A 22,262-nucleotide genomic window follows, 5' to 3' on the forward strand; every position below is an offset into this window, starting at 1 on the left:
ATACAGGAGCTTGCTGCTCAAGAAGAATAGCACAATATTTCTTAAAAATTTAACACCGATCTCGTAGACAGTGTGGGCAGGCGTCTCCAAGCTTGCATAAAAGCTAGAGTTGAAAATACACGGTATTAAAAAGTTTTTTCCTAACTTTATTAAGAAAAACTTTTAATTTATTAATTTTAATTTGTATTAAAAAATAAGTTTGTTTATTATATTAATATACAACTTATTTTGGCCGATAAAAAAAACTTTCGGAAATGCAAGGGTGATGCAAAACTTTTGAAGCCATGTGTATTTAACAAAAAAATTATTTGGATGTTCAGATGCCGATCATGAAGGGCCACAATCCATTATATGTCATAAAACCTTAGTATTGCAAATTACTTTCTGAAATAAAAATATCAGCGCATGCTAGCACAGTTTAAGGATAGACTAACCTCTAGAACCAGTTTAGGTATAAGTTACAATAGTGGTAACAACTGGTAACCTGTCTAACCTGGATAAGAAAAGATCCGGTAGTGGGATAAATTACTAGATCTTAATCATGCAAAGAAGGCATTCAATCGCAGCACGGTAGTAGATATTACTTAGTAAAAATGGTATATCTCTATTTGGAGTTGATGTCATTACGTGTTTTATGTCATTTATATTATGTCATTACGTGTCAAAGATTGGTTTGACAGAAAATAAATGGGAAGTTATAGCTACTCCATATAACATATGTAAACTAGCTAGAAATATTGTGTCAAGTATTGAAATCACTTGGAGGAGATAACTACTCCGAATTTTAATATGGATGTCTTAAAAGGAATAAAATCGTGATGCCCGATATTGAAGAGCTTACGGAGTCGTCTATCGGTCAGGGTAATAGAATTGCCATTATTAAGAAATATCACTGGAACAAACGCAATTTGCTTTTACTTTATCGATCCATGTAGTCAAAACAACAAGACCGTCCCACACTTTTATGCCTCTCTCGTGCAAAAAGCCTATTTCAGATAAAATCTTTAATTCTTAATAAATTAAAGGCTTTTCCAATTTTCTTTTTTTGCTTAGGAAATAAATACAGATATTTTTTTTTCAGATTGTTGTTCCGTTAAAACAAGGCAAGTAAGAGGCAACTTTTTTTATTGATTTATTTTGTCTAATGAACATATAAAGGGTGTTTTTTTTAGAGGCGGAGAACTTTCATTTGGCAACACTATTTTTTATGACAGCCGACCTGACAGTTCTGGGTTATTTTTAGATTAGTTTGGTTTGGTAATTCTTCATGAACAGACTCACGTCGGAGCAACGTTTCCAAATTGTTCAAATTTATTTTGAAAGACGTGGTTCTATTCGAGAAACACATCGGGCATTACGTGAGTTTTATGGTGCTCATAATCGTCCTTCAGAGAGATTAATTCGAGAAACTGTTGATCGTTTTCGTAATACTTTTACTCTAGTCGACAAAACGCATTCCGTAAGACGCCGTACAGTGCGCACGCAACAACCGACAGCTGCTGTGCAGCATAGTGTTGATAATGATCCAAATGTGTCAATTCGTCGTCGTTCTCAACAAGTGAACTTATGTCCATCCACTTTATGGAAAATTTTGCGCAAAGATCTCGGATTGCGAGCATATAAAATTCAACTTGTCCAGGAGTTGAAACCCCAGGATCATCTTTTGCGCCGTACATTAAAGTAGTACATTACTGAATGGGCGGAAGGAAAGATTGCTGCTGATCCACGATTTCATATGAAAATTTTGTTCAGTGATGAAGCACACTTTTGGTTAAATGGCTATGTAAACAAGTAGAATTGCCGAATTTGGGGGGATGAGAATCAGAAACATACACAGTTACATCCAGAAAAACTAACCGTTTTGTGTGCTTTATGGGCCGGTGGAATCATTGGTCCTTATGTCTTCAGAAATGCTGATGGTCAGAACGTTACAGTAAACGGTGAGCGATACAGAAACATGATAACCAACTTTTTTGTGCCTCAGTTGGAAGCCGTTGCAGAAATGTAGTTTCAGCAGGACGGTGCCACGTGCCATACAGCGCGCCAAACAATTAATTTACTGCAAGAGACATTCGACTAACGAATAATTTCAAGGAATGGACCTGTAAACTGGCCAGCTCGTTCGTGCGACTTGACGCTATTAGAATATTTTCTTTGGGGCTATGTTAAGTCGCATGTCTACGCTGATAAACCCGAAACACTTGAGCACTTGGAAGCCAACATACGACGCGTGATTGCCGAAATTACAGCCTGCAGTACTGGAAAGAGTGTGTGAAAATTGGACCTCTAGATTACGCCACGTACGCGCCACCTGTGGGGGCCACATGCCCGAAATCATTTTTAAATATTAATGCCAAAAAAAATTATTTAATATAAAAGCAAATTCGTTCATATCAATAAAATATTTTGTGTTTAATTTTAATTTAAAGTTCTCCGCCTCTAAAAAAAACACCCTTTAGTAGAGGAAATACCTACATATCTTTAGGTATGTATTTCCTCCCTAGTAATGCTTTCTTTATGGAAAATTGCACTAGTTTTTAACATCATAGTTGACTTAATCCATAAAAAAAACTATTAGATTACATAGAAAGAGTATTAGATATGATATTGGTTTATATTAATTAGATCACTACTATGTATGAATTATAACTTTAAGTGACTTTGTGGAGCTCTAAGGCTTATCAAATGACTTTCAGAACTTACTTTTCTGAGTTTGACTTTTTTTCTCTGTTTTTGCAGAAATTAATGCCTATTATAAGGTTCTGTTCCTTTAGAGTCCCAATATTACTTCTACATACATATTATATACTTTTGTGCTATGAAATACTTAAGAATCAACACCCACTCTATCTGTTTAACAAGATAATATTTAAAGCTACATATACAAGCAGCTGCTATTAAAATCAGACATCTCATAGCCATTCCTCGACTTTATGAGAAAATTTTTAAACGCTTGTCTCTTTATAACATGGCATTCGTAGTAAATAAATATATCACAAAGATCTCGCTATCCACTAATGGTTTTCAAAATACGATAAGCAAAGTGCTGGTAATCTAGCGAGGCGGGTTTAATATCGACTTTTTTTAAATAAATTATTATAAGAAAAATTCATTGATAGTATATAAGACCCCATAACTATGTTGTTGGGGAGCTGTCTTTAAGTTGACACTGCAATTGATATTTAGTACATTGTTTTCATTATTATTACTACTATTATTTTTAATTATTTTATATCCCTGCTATAAGATGTTTTGGATGCGGGTGTTATAAATCTATTCCTTCTATTTCCTTTAATACAAACATGGCTAATTGGCTAAGCTGTAAATAGTGATTTAATTAATGTTGAAAATAATAAATATATTCTTTTGCTCTATATCTCAAACTGTTCATTTATGAACATATTTATTTTATGCAATAATACATAAAAACTTGTTTAATAGGGACAAAAATTTAATTTGCGTAAATTGTAAATATTTCGTAGCTGACATTTGTGAAAGCTCTATTATTATAAAATTTGATACTAAAATAAATTTAAAATCACTTTATCGAAACAAAATTATAAAAATGAAACATGCAAATTTTAGCTGGCTCTGTCCAGATTCATTTTGATGCAAAATTATTCGACTATAATTAAGTGCTATTGAGGCTTTTAAGTGAAGTTTTCCAAATCATAGGTATTTTTTAACCTACGCATTAATTCTACTCTATTAATACACAATGTATATGCGTTAAAATGTGTCGCCCCGAAAATCATTTTAACGTAAATCACCAATTTTAATAATTCCCTTTGTGTTGGGCTTATATCGTAAATATACCTTAAAAACTATGTTCGCTTTTAATTGTATTTTTTTTAATTTAATAAATTGGTCCAATTTTCACTATTCTTACTTACATGAATACTGTGATAGGCTATCATACCAAGAATATATAAAAATAAAATCTATGTTTCTCATAATTAATAATTTTGACTAACGTATTATAATTTTATATTTATACTTTTATATCTATATTTCTTTCAGACCATTGGAATTAATCTTTTCGATTTCGTAATAGAATCTTACTCTTATCAGCTTATTGGAATGTGATACGAGCACTGATTTGTAAAAATATGTTAATATTTTCAAAGGTCCTAGAAGTACCAATAGATAAAATACCGTAAGATTTTTCAAGTAAATTTAATCTTTAAAAACACGATTTTGTACTGTATATTTGCAAGTTTCAGTCATTCTTGATATGTAAAATACATTACTATATATTAAACATTCCATTTTACAAAAGTACGAACTCCCCATTTCGAAATCTATATTTTTATTAACTCCAAAATTAACAGGTGAACCAGAAAATTGTAGCTTAAGAGTCAATGATTTACAATATATATTTCTGAAAATATTTTTCCAGAAAACACGGTAAAATGTGGCCTACTTTGAGGTTATTGGGTAAGTAACATAAAATGTTCCTTGGTAACGACGTAGTTTTTTATGTTTAGCCGCAATTTTAAAATAAATATATATAGCCACATATATAACATGTCAATCAGTTTTACAGGAATATATTTAACGTTTTAAAGATGCATTAACATAATACTTATAATAAAACAAAATGACATAAATATTTTAATAAATAGTTTCTCCCTTAGCTAGTTAAGCTATGATAATTAAAAACAATATAATAAATAATTTATGTTATAAGATAAATTATTATTAATACATTTTATATTTGAAGTCATATACAAGAAACTGTAGAAAAAATTATCAATTTAATAATAATAATAATAATAATAATAATAATAATAATGATAATAATAATGGTTTATTTATTCCCAAATAATAATTATATACATAGTTAAACTATAAACTATTCGGAATAAAAGGCTACATCAGCTTGCCTCCGAAGAGAGGTTGCTGCTGGAGCAAAGGAAAAATGATATAAAAAATAAATTCATGGCCGCAAAACAGTGAGCAACGAAAAAAAAACATTTCTGTTTTTAGTTTAAAAATTACGAGAGAAATTGAAGAGAAGAGGAAGAGGGAGAGATAGAGATAGTAAAAAGCTTTAATTTTAGATTATTGATGTTATAAACATCGGTGCGATATTTATATATGTGTGGAGATATGAAAGACATTTCAATTTAATTATTTTATAAAAAAAAATACTGCCGAATGTAAAGTGAGCCGTCAACTCATATTAAGCTACTCTATTTCAGACAATTTGTGAGATGTTCTGTTTACGCTCTATGCCAAATATAAGTCTCAGATAGCAATTTTGCACTTTTTGAACTCTTTTTATGTCCAGTCTGTCCAAAAAAGGCCCATATACGAGATTAGCAAAGTTGAAAAATGATAAAACGAGTGTTTTACAGAGAATAGCCTTAGTTTCTTGCGATAAATAATATCTACGTGAATAAGTTATTTTCAACATCGAATATGCCTTTTTAAAACAACAAGTAATATATTCTTTCAATTTTAATTTATAATCCAATATTAAGCCTAGATTTTTAACTGATTCCTTAAATTCTATTATATTGTTGTCTAGTTTCAGTTTTATACTGTTTTGCAAGTGGTTTTTATAAGTTTAAATGCAGAATAGAATGACTGTTGATTTGTTAGGATTTATTTTCAGTAAATTGTCTTCAGAAGATTTCAGTAATTCCTCTAAGTCATTATTTATTGGTTCTATTGATACAGCAGCTAAACTAGGTATAAATAGTGAAATTTGAGTATCGTGTGCATAGAGAAGATGTATATGCTATATAGAAGTGGGCCCTGAGATACTCCTTATTTGACACTCAAAAATTCAGATTTTTTACCCTCGCTATTTTCTGTGTTACAAAATGAATTAATTATAGAAAACGAAGCTTCCACAGAGTCTATATATTTTGAAATCGCAATCATGATTACATATTATGGTCCATCATATCAAAAGCTTTGGAATAATTTAAGAGTAGCAAGATAGTTGCATTTCCAGAATCTTGAGAAGTGGCAATTTCGTCAACTTTATCATACAGTGCCGTCTAACAACTATATCGGAGTCTAAATCCCGACTGCTTAGAAGGAATAACATTAAGTCTATAAACATAGTTAATTTTCCAAGTTTCCATAGCTTTTTCGAAAATGTTTGAGGATGCTGGCAAGATTGATAATGATCTTAGTTGACTTAATTCAGTAGTGTTATTAACTTTAGCCAGAGGCAAAACGTTAGGTATTATTTTAATAAAACTATTTATGATGTGTATTATATATGGTATAAAAGGATAGCAGAGAGAAAGAAGTATAATATTTAATTTATCTGCACCAAAAGCTGTAGATTTTGTATTAAGAGCAATTTTATAAATTAATTCTTCATCAACATGAGTAAATTGAAAAGTCATGTTATGTAACAAGTTATTGTTAGAAAAATTCAGCAAATCAGGTTTAGCATTTCTATTATTTTTTCCATTTCAGTAAAATATCTGTTTAATTGGTTAACATTTTTTAGGTGATATGGAATTATTTTATTTTTATTTTTAAGAACATTTAATTGGATCAGAGTCCTTACTATGCTTAAAGTGATTAAATACTTGTTTACAAAGATTTTTCATAAACCTGATGTTATCTGTTACCTAGGATATATACGACTTCTTTTACCATTTTTTATTCTTGACGGAGCATGTGTATATAAAAAATGCTTAAAATTATTACTTTTGAATCAACGTTGTTAATAAGATAAATGAAATTTCAAGATGCACTTTCGATGTAGACCTAATATAGAAGTTACATGAGATATTCTCGTTGGTTCTAAGATCATCCGACTGAGACTAAACGTATCCAAAATATTAAGCAACTCAACAATATGAGAAGCATAACTATCTAGCATATTCATGTTAAAATCCCAAACAACTAGCATATTTAGAATTTTGTGTTCTTCTATGCTAGTTGTTAAACAGGGTTATTTTAAACTTTAGTACATAGTTCCTTAATCATGTGGAATAATTTTGTAAAAATATGTTTAACAATGGGTTAAACATATTAAGTTATGGGTTAAACAGTTTAACAATTAAATTGTTTATTATTATCTTATATATTTTAATTATGAATATGTTATATAAAATATCATGCTTAACACTTTAAATCAAAAGTAACTACTTAAATTTATACAAAACCACAACAATTGCAAAAAAGCAATAATTGAAGACTTCGGTCTCCTATTGGAATTAAGAAGCAATTAAGAACTATATTGCCTAATGCTGGCGTTAAAATAATCATCTCATAAAGCGCACTTAATACTCGATAGTGTGATATGCTTTAAACTTGAAACCTAAACACTATCGCAACTGATTACAGATTCTTTTAGACTTCAAATTTTAGGGTCGTGATTTAATAGCAACAAGAGAGTTTTTAAATTACAAATAAGCACAGTTACTCGAAAACTAGAATATTAAAACATAACATATAAAAATAAACTGGCCAACTTATAAACCTTATAGAGCATCTGTAGGACATACTGGAAAATGGAAGGTATGAGAAATAAGTTTCAATTAGATTTTTAGAAGAAGTTATAAGTTATGCGGTTATAGAAACTAGAGATATTATAGAGAGTATTAGGTTATATAGTGCTTTCATTTCAAAAAGCGTAAAATTCTCTATTCAACGGTACCAAAAAAAATTAAATCGGTAAATGTGTAAGCAAATAGTTAGCGAAAATGGCTAGAAATAATTAATATTTTATTTACGCCAAATTTTTAGTGTGGTACCTACATCATTTTAAAATTCTTATATTTTTTATAATAGATCATCAAAAAAAAAAACAAGCAATTTAGAAGTTAAAATGTGTGGTAACAAACAGTACATTTAGTTCAAGCAAATTATTTATTTTTTTAAGTAAAGAATGTGTACCGTTATTTGCGAGAAAAAAGAGTATCTTCAAATTTTTTGCAAAAATCTTTGCAGTCTTTTAACTTTGTATGTGTATTTATTTCACTTATATTTTTTGCGAAACCTACCTAATAGGTACAAAAAAACACTGCAATACCTTACATTTTTAAGGCGTTTAAAAAGCAGGCGATTTATTATTGTTAAAACTGTCAGTTTGATGCGTGCAATTTTTCAATTTTAGTTAAAATAGTGAGTTAATAAAATGGTGTATACGCTAGCCGAAAGAATAGAAATAATTTTCCTTTATGGAGCTCAAGATCGGTGTGCTCGCAGAACCGCGAGAGCATTTAATGAAAGGTATCAAGATAAAAACGTGAGCCATAAATACGTATTAGAATTGATACGAAAATTCGAAGAGACGAGATCGATTTGCAATAAGATAAAATATGAAAATAGAGTTGTCGATGAAGCATGCCAAGTTGAAGTACTAGGACAATTTGCTATGGATCCAACTTTGTCTATATCAAAGGCCGCAAAACTAACAAATATTTCCACTGGTTCCGTACATACAAAAAGTTCTTTCCTTATAAAATTCATATTCTTCATGAACTCGGAGAATATGATTTTGATAGGAGAATTCAATTTTGTGAAGTGATGTGCCAGCGAATTGACGACGATCCCCATTTATTGAAGAACATTTGCTTCAGTGACGAATCGACCTTTTTTTTAAATGGCCTGGTGAACAGACATAACTGTAGATACTGGGATAATGAAAATCCGCATGTTTTTCGGGAAGGCCATATCCAATATCCCCAAAAAATTAATGTTTGGGCAGGAATTTATGGGAATGAAATAATCGGGCCATTTTTTTTTGGAAGAAAATTTGACTAGCGAAATTTATTTAAACCTTTTAGAAAATGCAATATACCTTTCCATCATCCAATCTATGGAAAATCAAGTGGATCAACATGGTGCTATATTATTGAATAAAAATAATATACCCTTGCCAATGTTCGTAAGGAGTTTGAAAATAGGCTTTTTTTATTGTCTTGCTAATAACGGCGCGCATTTTGAACATTTAATAAAATAAATTTGTTAAACTAATTAAATTTGTTTTTCTACCCTACCAATTTATTGTATTTATTACTTTAATTGCTTCTTGGTCAATCAATTTTATTTTTTTTTACAACCATTGATAGCATAATGAATGCCCTTTAAAATAATGTATCACGCCATGGGGTAGCCATTTGACATACCAAAGTTTGGTGTAAATAAAATATTCATTTACGCCAAATTTTCGCTATCTATTTGCTTACACATTTACCGATTTCATTTTTTTTGGTATCGTTGAATAGAGAATTTGACGCTCCTTACTATGATGTATCACACGATGGGAGTTTCCATTTGACATATTAAAGTGAGGTTAGCTGGAGGTGAGGAGGTGATTGACAGAACTTCAGTAAATGCATAATTAAACGTTCCCCTGTATATCTAATTTGACGTGTTTTTTTTTTTTTTTTTTTTTTTTTAAGAAAGTTATTAAGGGTGGATGTTTTGAAATGAAAGCACTGTATAGTCAGTTATATCGTCAAAGTTTTTTTACCTATATAAATACCATCACTTTTTACATTTGTTTTAAAAATATCCTAGTAAGAAATTGTAAGTTGTTTCATTTTCATATTTAGATATAGAATAATAAATAAATTAGCTTTTAAAGTTACATAATCCAAACTATATACATTAAATCATTGCCTCTTTATTATTAAAATGAAAAAAACATGGGCCACAATAAGCTGTAGCACTTTGTTAATAACATTCCTTAAAAAAAAACCTGGTGCTAATTTAATGGGCAATATTTAAAATTTATATTTATATATATATATATAGAATTTTAGAAAAAACCAAATACTTAATACAACTTATTGCGTTAATTTCTACATCTAAGCTTATTATCCTAGGATCATGGCAAAAAAGGTTAAGCCGATAGCTAATAAGTGAAAGAAGGTCGGATCGATGCCGACGGAAGCTAATTTTTAATTAAGGAGTAAAGTGTCTGTGGCCAGTGCTGGAGCCAGCGGTTGGCCGTTGCGAACTACCCACAGCTTTCTAGTTGGCTTATATAGGGGTTATATTGGATAGATATTAGGGTCGAGGGTAGATTAGGTTTATAGAAAATGGAACATCAGATTTCTTTGAAAATTTATCAACATAGGTTAATGATATCCTGTTCTCTAAGGCTCTAAAATATTTTTAAGGATGCAGCTTTGCCGCAGGTAAAAAATAATTATCCTCATATTTAAAACAGAACAACCTGTATATGTTAGAATTTGATAATCCGTAATTTTCTTCCAATATATATATTTTTTCCTATTATAGTCCTGTACTTATCTCTAACGGTTATCGAATTAAATTATAATTTTCCATTATTTCGTCAAAACATATCTGTAATCATTTAAATTTTGCGTTCGGAGAAATTCTGGGTATAGCATCTCAAAATCCTTTAAATTGGTTTTGTTTCCTCTAAGTGTTTTAAATTATAACAGTTTGCTTAAAATTCGTGAATTTATCGCTAGAAACGGACATGCTTAAAATTTTTTTTTTTAATGAAACAGCCTTATAAACAGACTAAAGGAGTATTTTAAGATATATTTTAGTTAATAAAATGTTTATTTAATGGGGTTTTAAATGTTTAGAATAAAACAAAAAATATTAATCCAGTCTGTCAATAAGGAACAAATATTACCATTTAAAAAATGTTTATAAAAAATGTAGTCAGTGGGATTTGCGTTAAGATGCATATTTTACATCTACTAAGAATTTACCAGAGAAAATTCCCGGACTATCCTACAAAAAACTGCTGACATCAAAATACACATTCCTAGAATGCTTCATTGAAATATTCCAGAAAAGCTTTATTAGATTAATTTAAGATTTTAGTTAAAGAGTAATACATTTTTAAAATTGAACATAAAAATAAATATTAAAAAAGTATTTAAATAAATAAAAAATGTTTACACACTATGCTTATACTTATATTTTTGCGCAAAATATGATAGATCCAATATAAAAAAAGCAATATCAAAAACTATTTAGTGATACCCAATTTAAAAAACCCATATTTGTTAATCTTCACTCTCTTTTTTAAATTTACATAAATTTTTAATTATTAATATTTAATTTTTTTCCTTCTATGTATTTTAATTCTAATTAAAAATTTTAACTCTAATAATTAATTTTATTACATAAAGTTTTAAAAAGAACAAAAAAATTCAGTTTAAAAATTCTCTTTTTTAAATAACGTTCTTTTTAATTTTTTTTTAATTATTAATTATATTTGTCTTCTAAACAAATACTTTAATTGTAATTAAAATATACATTTTGAGTATTTAATTTTTTTTAAATAAAGGTTCTCTAAATATGTATTTTTTTGTTTATTCACCAAAAGCGTTAAAAAAACAAAACAGAAAAAAATAAAAAAATATAAAATGTTTTTTTTTTATTGAGGAAACCTATATGTTCTAATAATATTTAAATAAATCTTAATTAAAATTTGCTAAAATCAATCAAAAAGAAAACGTCATTTAATTAGGAAAAGGAAATAATGCATAAACCGTAATAAAAATTAGGTATAATATAATGTACAGCAATAAATAATTAGCCAACAATAAAATATTTTATTTTTTCAATATATTCTGTATTATTGATTGAATAATATATTTAGAGTCCTAACATTTTTAATATCAATATTTTATCAAGTTAAAATATTAAAGAAAATTCGATTATAACCAACAAATACTATAACCCAATTCAAGTTAACAAAATAACAACGTGCTTACTTACCATGCCTTAGCGCTTCTCGTTTGCGGTGTAGTAAAAAACCAAACTTTTATGATCAGCAACACAAAGAAGGCAAACGCTATTAAAACTTTATACTGGTTGTAATCAATCGAGAAAATACAAAAAAAGTAAAAGTTTTTAAACGTAGAAAAAGTTTGGAAAAGTTTACGTCTATCTCTCTCGCTGTATATTTATGAATGAATCGGCGTGTCGACGTTGAGTCAAACAGAGCACTCTATAAACAGCTGTGGCATACTCTGAAGTTGTCAGAAACCGTATGAGCGTCAAACACTCATACACCAGAATATATTTTCTGGTTAGCGCAAGACAACTTCGCAGAAGCCACACCGCCGGTTTTGCGCTGCCGACCCTGCTCTTCCGAACTGATGCCGAGATTTAAGATTTAGCTCTCCCTAAAAAACCACCTATTGAAAATGCCGGACGTATAGTCTAAGAAAACTATATGCCATCAATCCCATTAGAAGATCAATTTTCAAAACTATGTGCCCCAATAGCTTGTATTTAATATTGGAACTCCGGCGCAACAGTTCGGAACTTACGGCAAACTGCGCCGATGTATCCATTTAGCGGGGAGAAATATTTTTTCAAATCTTTTTTTGCTAATTTTCAATTTAGAGAATAAAGGCGGGTTCAGGAGAACATCTTTTTGACTATTTATCATAACTGGACTTGGCTGAACAGTTTTATCCTGAGTATAATGCTATATAAACAATATAATATGTAAGAAACTAGTTTGCCAAGCAAATAGAAAATGCCGCAGTGAGGGGCAAATGTATTATGCAGGGTGTTTTCGAAAGGCCCTGCCAAGCCTTAATTTATTTCATTACTATTAATAACAGAAATACAGGGTGTCAAATTTTAATTTTGGAATATTTATAAGCTGTTGAAATTATTTAGGAAATTATATTTAGAATCTGTGTTTTTTTTAATTCAAGAAATTTAAGTTCTAAGGCTTGGTTATCTGTTCTAGGGGACACTATCGTATGTTCCCCTTTTTCTAGCTGCGTAATCATGTTAATTTACATATAATGCGTTCATCTCCTACCAGACGATATGGCTGCTCAATTCTCTTTTGCTTCGAAGCTTTCTTGGATAAATGGCAAGATTGGAGATAATGGGATTATTCTTGTGTGTGGTGGCATGAACTGTCCCTTTGTGAAATAGAAACAAGTATCTACCAAATACTTAACACCTTTTAGTTTAACCCTTTTGCATGGAAAATGAGTCTCACAAAACATTAGATTTAATATTGTGCAATATGAATTTTGTATTAAATGTCAGCCGACGTAGAAACGCGCCCAGACGTCTTTTGGACTGCTACTTAAAAGAATATAATTATCACTCAACTATCACATTCGACTGGAATGTAGCAAGACTTTTAAAAAGCTTAGATTGCAAATACTTAATTACCACACATAATTTCAAACTTATTAATAGAGACCTACAAAATCTAGATTGGAAAAATATACTTTTTAATGAAGTCATAACATAAATATTTTAGAATTTCCTTACAGACATTATTAGAGAAGAGTCTCTTTAGTATAAAAAGCGAATGATTTTCCTCGATAGTTTTCTATAGCTAGCATTCAGGGTATTAGAGAAAACATTAAATTTAATAAAAATGCAAACCTTATAAAATAATCCTTGCAACTTAAATACATTTGAATTACTAAGAGCTCGTAGAAATTCATAAAACGGGATTTTAATTAATTTTGGAGCTACTAAAAGGGATTCGTTCACCTATACCATCTGAAATAAAGTTTAATAACCAGGTAGTTGCAAAATTCTTTAACTAGATATCTTTAACTTATTTGCCGAAAACTTTAACACTGTTTTCAGACAGTCAAGTCATTTCAAAATTAATAATATTATTGATAATAATAACGATAATAGTTAAAATTAATCACAACTGGATATTGAATAGGTTTGTGTGGATATTCGTGAATTAGCTCTTAAGGCGAGAGCTGGCTCTAATGGAATTCCTATTTTCTGTTAAAAATTTATTTAAGACCTCTTAATTAAGGACTCTTAAATGGTCCATGTATGGAAATGATCATATGCTTATTTTTAAAAATGGTTACAAAATTTAGTACACAATTACCGACCAATTAGTGAACTTTGTATAAATAAGTTTTTTAGTTACATGTCAGATCATTTTGGAATAACATGGATTTTTATCCAATCGATCTATTGAATGTTACTTTTTAATTTATACTGAGTGCCTTAAATATAAATATATATCGTATTCAAATTGATGTTATTTATAGTGATTTTAGTAAAATGTTTGATAAAGTAGATTACTTTATATCGCAAAATAAACTGAGTGTGGGCGGTTCTATATTAAAATGGGTTGGCTTCTTTTGAACTAATTGCAAGTTTATAAACGGAACAATTTCTGTTTTTAATTTTCAATACATTTCCAATAAGATCTGAAGTTTCCCAAGCATTTTTTCTTGGACTTTTATTCTTTATCATATACATCAACAAAATTTCTCAATGTTTTGATTATTGTAATGTGCTCTTTACGCAGATGATCTGCAAATTTTTAGACCAGTTAGATCCATGAATGATTTACTTACTAATAAAAGAAGATTTGACATGCCTTAAAAATTACTGTAAAGGTAATATAAATAAATAAATGCTATTGTAATATCTCTTTTATAAAAAAATAAAATTAATTAGAATAACTTCATCATTAAGTCAATTGTAAAGAAAGTACAGGAATTGAGAGACGTCGGTATTTTCTTTGACTATTGTTGTTTGATAAACATGTTAATTACTAATGCTCTATACAGGGTATCCCATTAGTGCGATAACGGACGATAGCTCCTTATACAGTGATACAAAAAAATTTTATACAAAGTTACTTTACTGTCTAAGGTGCATAACATAAAAATATTTTTGGATATACAGGGTGATTCATAAATGTGATATGATACACAACTTTTGATATACTTACATATATACATTTGATGATACTTTTTTAATTTAAATGGAACAGCCTATAATTTATTGCATTTTTGGATTGCTTTAAAAATTCTGCATACATTTTATCAAGAATTGTCTATACCAAAACTTACCCGTTTGTGAGATATTTAATATTTTATCAAAAAATCGACGTTTGCACGTCTCCACAAAAACAAAAATAATTCACTCATTTGGGATCCTACAAGCCAAATCTTTTGTAGGTTGTTAGTGCATACTTACACTTACTTGAGGTCCTATGAGAATTTGATAATATTCTACAGGGTCTTCGCAATACTCTATCCAAAACCAAAAAATGTAAACAACCATATCTTATTTTTTTTAAATGGAATGACCCATATTTTTTTATCTTAAGATGTTCACAATGTGATAAGCTTTCTTTTTTGTTAAGCATGTCCTATACCTATCTGTAATAGTTATCGAGTTTTTTACACTTTTTCCTAATTTCGCCCTTAAAATCCACAAGGGTGGAGCGTTTTGAAATGAAAGCACTGTATACATATTATATGTATATATATATATATATATATATATATATATATATTTATACATATACTATAAATGCCATTATATACATATTGGCATGGCATGGTATCGTTTACTAACAAAATAATCACACGGTTATCGATAGTCCAGAAAAGTGCCAAAATCCAGATCAAGTCCAGAAATCACGTCCAGTAAGCCAAGCCAAATTAACGAAAAAATCTAAAAAAGCCAAAATAAATAAAACACGATATCAACACGAATACAAAAAAATACGTAGTAAACGGAGGACAGCAAAGTACTGTAGTAGCAAAGGTCTTATTAAATGATCTGAAGTTACGTCACTTACCTGTTACCTGTCTTAGTTACCCCTGTAGGGGTATTTCTGAACAGGGAATACCCGTACAGGCAGATAGGGCGGGACAGAAGAAGAGCCTGGCGCCGTGTTTACCCAATTGAAATAAATTATTTAAATTTACCAACAATTAATTTATAAAAAGTGAGAAATTAAAATTAAGGAAAAGTACACTAATCCAATTTAAAACGTCGTTGGAAGAAAAACGAAAGAAATAAATAAAGGCAGACAATTTGAACATAAGTTGCGACTTAATTATTAACTTAGCTGAGAGTAACGACGTACATTTGATTATGTACTAAACAAAATATACCTCTATTAAGCCAATAATCTAGCAAGTATCTTACCATTTTGAAATCTAGTTTAGATATGCCAACTTTTGAAATTACTTCCCAATTAGTGAAGTAATTTTCTTTTCCAGGACAGTTAGTTAAAATTAGGAAATGATGGTCAAAAGACACAATTTTCAATACAAGCAAAAATCTGATAATTTCTTAAAAAATGTGAACAGTTGCGCTTGAATTTAGTTTTGTAAGTTATCCAAGTGTTATTCAAGTTTACATTAAAAAAAATTTAAGAAATTTAAAAATTTGTAACCACAGTACTGAGCTCGATAGAGGGTGTCAATTTTTAAAGTACTAGAAAAATTTTAAAGTAAGAAAAGATAGATTTTTTTTGTTTGAATGTATATTTACGTAAAATCATTGACTGTAAAGAATACTAGTTAAGCAAATCGTAAAAGGACTAATATAGTCGTTTTTAAACAATTGTTAAGTATTTTTATTAAATTTTTTTCACCGTTTTGCATATTTACAGAATTTAATATTGGCATATACAAAGAAATATGTCAAAGGAAAGGGCAAAAAAATTTAAATTATTTTTTTGACAAAAAAATAATGATAGTATAAATATTTAGCCAGATATTTCAATTTTAAAAACTAACAAAAATTAAATAAAAAATACAAATAATTAAATATAAAGAACCAAAAAAGCATTTTACGGAGGTATTAATATATCCCCTCTTCCCATTAAGATTCTAAAATTAGGAGCTCTCGTAGATGCGGTGATGATAATACATTTTTCAAAGTTAAAGCCTAAGTGCCTCGTTATAGCGTAAAAATCCTTTTGAGCCGTTTTTATTGCGTTTATGTTTAAAAGTAATTATAAAATAAATAAAAAGAATATAATGTGATACAGGAAAAACTATTGAATAATGAATATTTTATACCGGTAAATCAAATAAAATATCTTGGGGCTATACTGGATATACAGTTAGTATCAGCCAGTCTTTATCTATAGTATCAAGAATCATAAAATATAACTCAACCCCATTTCGATTAGTGTTGAAATGTTTATTCCTTACAATTTTTGTCCCCTCTCCTCAGTGTATTTTTCATTTATTTAAGGATATATTTGGTTTATTGTATTAGATGTTGTTGGCTGTAAATTTACTATTAGGTTACAGATATTTTACATGATTGTTTTGTACATCCCACCATCTATCACATCTGTAATTTTCGAGCAATTTCTGGATCAGTTTACACTTTTAATATCAAAGCTAAACCATAATGTAATAATAGTGGGCGATTTTAACGTGTCTGATTTCTCTATTAACTCACCTACAGTTAATCAAAAGTCTATTGCTGTGAATAATTTTGCTAACACTTTTAATCTTGTTCAGTGTAATCACATCCTAAACTATAATAACAGACTACTGGATCTTGTTTTATCTAACTTCACCTGTACTGTTTCGCGTAGTGACGTGCCTTTTGTCTTGGAGGATTTGCATCACCCTGCACTGGAAATTGATTTTGCCGTCTCAGGCCAACGTGTCCATAATTTTCAGCTTAATAAAAACGTATCTCATTCTTTTAATTTTAGAAAGGCCAACTTCCATCTTCTTTATGACTCGATCCTTGAAGCTGACTGGTCTACTGTGTATTTATCCTCTAACGTTAATGATGCATGTGGAGCTCTATATGATATATTGAATGGCATATTTGCCGCACACATTCCTCTTAAGAACAACGTAAAAGAAGATTTCCAAATTATTATTTTCGAGAATTGATTAGGAACATTTATAGGAAAGAAAAGGCTTTCAAGGACTTTAAAACGTACAATTCTCCATTCTTTCAAAATAAATTCCATTCTCTTAGACGCCTTATCAAACTACAAATACGCAATGAATATAAGTTGTATATATCAAACACCGAAAGGAATATTTCTTTGGACCCATCTAGCTTTTGGAATTTTATTGGTCCTAAGAAGGCTGGCACCAGGATTCCTGGTATGATGAGGCTACCCGATGACGTGGTAATTAAAGACCCACAAGACATAGTTGATGCTTTTGCACTGTTCTTTGGTGAGGCATTTATACTATCAAATTTTATTAACCATTCGTCGACGTCTGATAATGTGCCCCACTTTGACATTTCCAACGTTGATGCTTCCCAGATTATTTTGGCCAGTAAAAAACTCAAAAATAAGTTAACATCTGGTGTAGACGGTGTGCCTAGCTTCTTGGTTAAAGTTTGCATTGGTGTCCTGGCTGATCCGCTGACCTACATTTTCAACTTAATATTGTCAACAGAACAAATCCCTGAAATTTGGAAGACTGCTAAAATAATACCTATTTTAAAAGCTGGAGACTCTGATCAAATCGTGAACTACAGGCCAATCTCATTACTCTGTAACTTCTTAAAATTTTTTTAAATTATCCTGAATCGGTCGCTATTTAGTCACGCAAAAAAACTCATCTCTGTAGACCAGCATGGATTTTTTAGCGGGCGATCTTGTGTTTTTAACTTATCCTGTCTGTCTAGCCACATCTGTGAATCACTTGATGTTAATACTCAAGTCGATGTTATTTATACCGACTTCCAAAAAGCCTTTGATCGGATAGATCACTATATTCTGCTGCATAAATTAACTCAGTATGGTTTTTCAGGGAGATTATTTAATTTATTTCATTCCTACTTGATTGGTAGATCTCAATATGTTGCATATGAGGGCTTTAAATCGAAACTTTTTAACGTAACGTCGGGTGTGCCACAGGGCTCGAACCTGGGTCCGCTCCTGTTTAGTTTTTTTATAAATGACTTGATTGAGTCACTCACTTGTCATAGGTTGGCTTTTGCCGATGATTTAAAGCTGTATTTAAATGTATACAGTTTGGAGGATTGTGTTTTTCTTCAGAACTGTCTAAATACATTGGAGGTATGGTGCGCTGTTAACAGATTAGGCTTGAATGCGGCTAAGTGTAGTGTTTTCAGTTACTCTAGATCAAAAACACCCTTAAATTTTAATTACTTTATTAATGATACTATTTTGAGTAGATTAGAGCAAATTACTGATCTTGGTATAACCTTTGACTCTGAATTTACATTCGTTCCACACTTCAACAACATAGTCAAGTCAGCCCTGAGAAGGCTTGGGTTCATAATTAGTAACTTCTCAGAGTTTTACTTTGGAATCTACATTAAAACTGCTTTTCTGTTGCTTTGTGAGATCAAAACTGGAGTTTGGCTACATTATATGGAACCCGCTCTATCAGAATCATGTTGGTCTCCTTGAATCTGTTCAGCGTAGATTTGGTAAGTTTTTGGCCTTCAGGCAGGATGGCATATATCCGGTAAGAGGGTTTGATCATCAGCAACTATTGGAACGCTTCAATCTACATCCATTACATCTCAGAAGAATGATGTTCTCTGTAAAATTGCTGCATGGGTTACTGAATAGATTCATTGATAGTCCTGTACTTCTTTCTGGTGTACGTTTCATGGTGCCTAGGCTTAATGCTAGACATCCCCTAACATTCTTTCTGCCAAGGCCTCATACAAACATCCTGTTGAAATCGCCACTATATACAATATGCGCTATATTTAATCGGATCTGTCACATGTGCGATATAAATTTCTCTCCGGTTCATGTGATTGTCGATATCTTGGTAGATCATTACTCTTGGGATTAGGGCCCATATGTTTAAGTTATAGTTAGTAGGTTTATTGCAGTTAATTTAATTTAATTTTGTTGAATATGTGATTATCTTGTTAAACTTTTATAATTGGGTTTTTATATCATATTAATAGTTATTTGTTCTAATTTTTTGGATAACTTTTGAGAATGTGACTTTACTTTTTCTGTTCTATTCATTCTTTTAGGTTTGTTTGTGTGTGTTTTTTTTAAACTATATTTTTCATTGTTTTGCAACTATTTCCTGTTATTGGGCAAGTTGCCTGTTGGAAATAAAGGCTTATTATTATTATTATTATTATTATTATTATTAGGATTTTCTATAATAACCTTTATTAATTCAATTAGATGTTTAACATATAAAAGGTATGGAAAAAAAATTTACCAATATATTTGATCATTAAAAGAAAGTAAGTTACCACAAAAAGTTAAATGATAAAAGGGATGGGTTGGTAAGGAATCAAAAATTAAAGTGGTACTGGTTGACACGTCTTTCTACTTATTAAGTTCTTCAGAACAGGGCAACCAGTAAGTCAAAGGAAGAGAAAAAAAATCATAACATAATCCATCCCCTAATCCCAAACAGCTCTAGTGTCTCTGGTTTTGGAGTAGTTCCTTTATTTGGTTTTTTTGTTCATTTGCCCTGAAGAAGCTAATAAGCAAAAACACGCATCCGTATTTTTACTTTTAAAAAGAAATTCAATTTTCTGCCTATTTTCTTTATTACAATTGTTAAAAAAATATACAATCTTTTCATTATTGCTCATTCGCTTAATATAGGTAACAAACAAAAAAGTACGAAACATTAAAGAACATTTCATTCACTCTTCTGGTACGGGATGCCATTATTATGTCCTCTATTAGTTGCTTTAGCTAAAGTCACGTGTATGCGTTACGTTTGCTATTTTATCTGATGAACTTATATCAGGATTCAGGCCAATAACAAAACTTTTTTGTGACTTTGACAAACAAGTACTTATATTTCATCACCATTTCAACCTGCATGAGATCATGCCCAAGGACAAATTATCCGCGTGAGTTAAGAAGAGAAAACACATTAATACACACTTACATTTAATAAATATCTATTATTATTACTGATTAAAGCTTTCTATATACATATATATATACAGTGTGGTAACTTTAACTGGAATAAATTCAGTTAAAACTAATCAAAATTTATCTCGCAAAATTCCTGAGACCCGTCGATTTTTGGTTTTTTTTCACATTTCAAGATAGTTTTTGTATTTTTTCACCTACAGGTGGGGTGGGTCCAAATTAACCCCAACTTTTTTTTTTCAAATGGAAAGCCACTTTTTTTAAACTCTCATTGAAAAGAGCCCTTTTTCTTGATTAAATTGCCCTATTTACTTTTGTGATTATCTAAAGGAGAAATACGAAAAAAAAATAAATGCACTTTTTAAAATTTTTAGCACAGATTTATGATGAATAGAGTTTTCGCGAGCTACCGGATTTTCTTCCATCGCTAACCATACATTTAATTGGGTGTTTTCATCGATTTTAGAAGACCTTTGTCTTGAAACATCCCTCACGTGCCCAACTTCTCGAAATCTGCTTTCGATTTTACTAACCGTACCTTGGTTAATAGGTGGCAAATCTGGATATTTCTACCTGAATAAGTGGACAACCTCTAGCTGAGTACGACTTCTGTCCCCATAACCAATCATCATTAAGATTTCAATCCTGTGGGATTCGGATAAATAAGGCATTTTTTCAATATAAGTTAACTTACTTAACAACTGGTTGAAATTCACTTTAACAGTGACACTACAACAATGTCAGGAAATGTCTCGATACCAATAAAATAAACAAACACGCCAAAAATTTATCAACACAAAATATTTCGAGACTTTTAATAATTTAATGGTTTTTATTTTTTTTTTTCGTATTTCTCCTTTAGATAATCACAAAAGTAAATAGGGCAATTTAATCAGGAAAAAGGGCTCTTTTCAATAAGAGTTTAAAAAAGTGGCTTTCCATTTGAAAAAAATAAACAAAAATCGACGGGTCTCAGGAATTTAGCGAGATAAAATTTGATTAGTTTTAACTGAATTTATTCCAGTTAATGTCACCACACTGTATATTACTTGTGACAGTTTTAAGAATTGTAAGCTAGTTAAATTAAAATTATTGACGAAATATACAGCTTTGGTGTAATAATTACGAATTGGATTACAATGTTTTTGAATGTACCATTATCTGAAATATCGAATCCAATTGGGACGGAGAGGACTCTGAAATTCATCTGTATAGGGACAGGCAGGGAGGATATTTAGTTTAGTAGGCAACGTGTCTTAATATTACCAAGGGATCCCTTTATCAGCACAACTGACTCTCAATTACCGGTTAACCCAGATATTGTCTGTCAAGCTGAAATAAGAGAGGTGTTAGGTATGCTTTGTCATAGTCGTATTAGATGCTCAGAATGTGCCTATAAAATTATTTTTAATATCAATCTATAAAATTTAACTCCTAAGTAAAGAGTTCGAGATCGATTTCAAATAAGTTTTTTATTGGATTCACTCTTTATTGTATATTATGTGTATTTTTTGTGGTTATTCTGTTGTTATTAGTATTTTAACAATATGGCAGGATTTTCTGTAGCATTTATGTTATTATGAAAGATCACTTGTTAAATGATTTAATTTATCTAAGTTCTCTCTTGTTTTGCATAAAAATATGACAAAATATTTTTTAAAGAGAAACAGAGAAAGTATAGGTAAGGGAAAGTAGGTTT

General features: G+C 30.1%; 1 protein-coding gene across 1 annotated transcript in view; it reads right to left on the bottom strand.

Moving 5' to 3' along the window:
- The window catches only part of LOC126748940 (uncharacterized), a 104,742-nt gene extending 92,792 nt beyond the window's left edge, over window positions 1–11,950 (bottom strand). The window contains exon 1 of the mRNA XM_050458492.1: window positions 11,692–11,950. Coding sequence (XP_050314449.1) covers window positions 11,692–11,694 — 3 coding nt within the window. The 5' untranslated portion in view covers window positions 11,695–11,950. The remainder of the gene's footprint in view (window positions 1–11,691) is intronic.
- Window positions 11,951–22,262: the final 10,312 nt, after the last annotated feature.

The sequence above is a fragment of the Anthonomus grandis genome, chromosome 22 (genome assembly GCF_022605725.1).
Source record: "Anthonomus grandis grandis chromosome 22, icAntGran1.3, whole genome shotgun sequence".
In the NCBI taxonomy this organism is placed as follows: domain Eukaryota; kingdom Metazoa; phylum Arthropoda; class Insecta; order Coleoptera; family Curculionidae; genus Anthonomus; species Anthonomus grandis.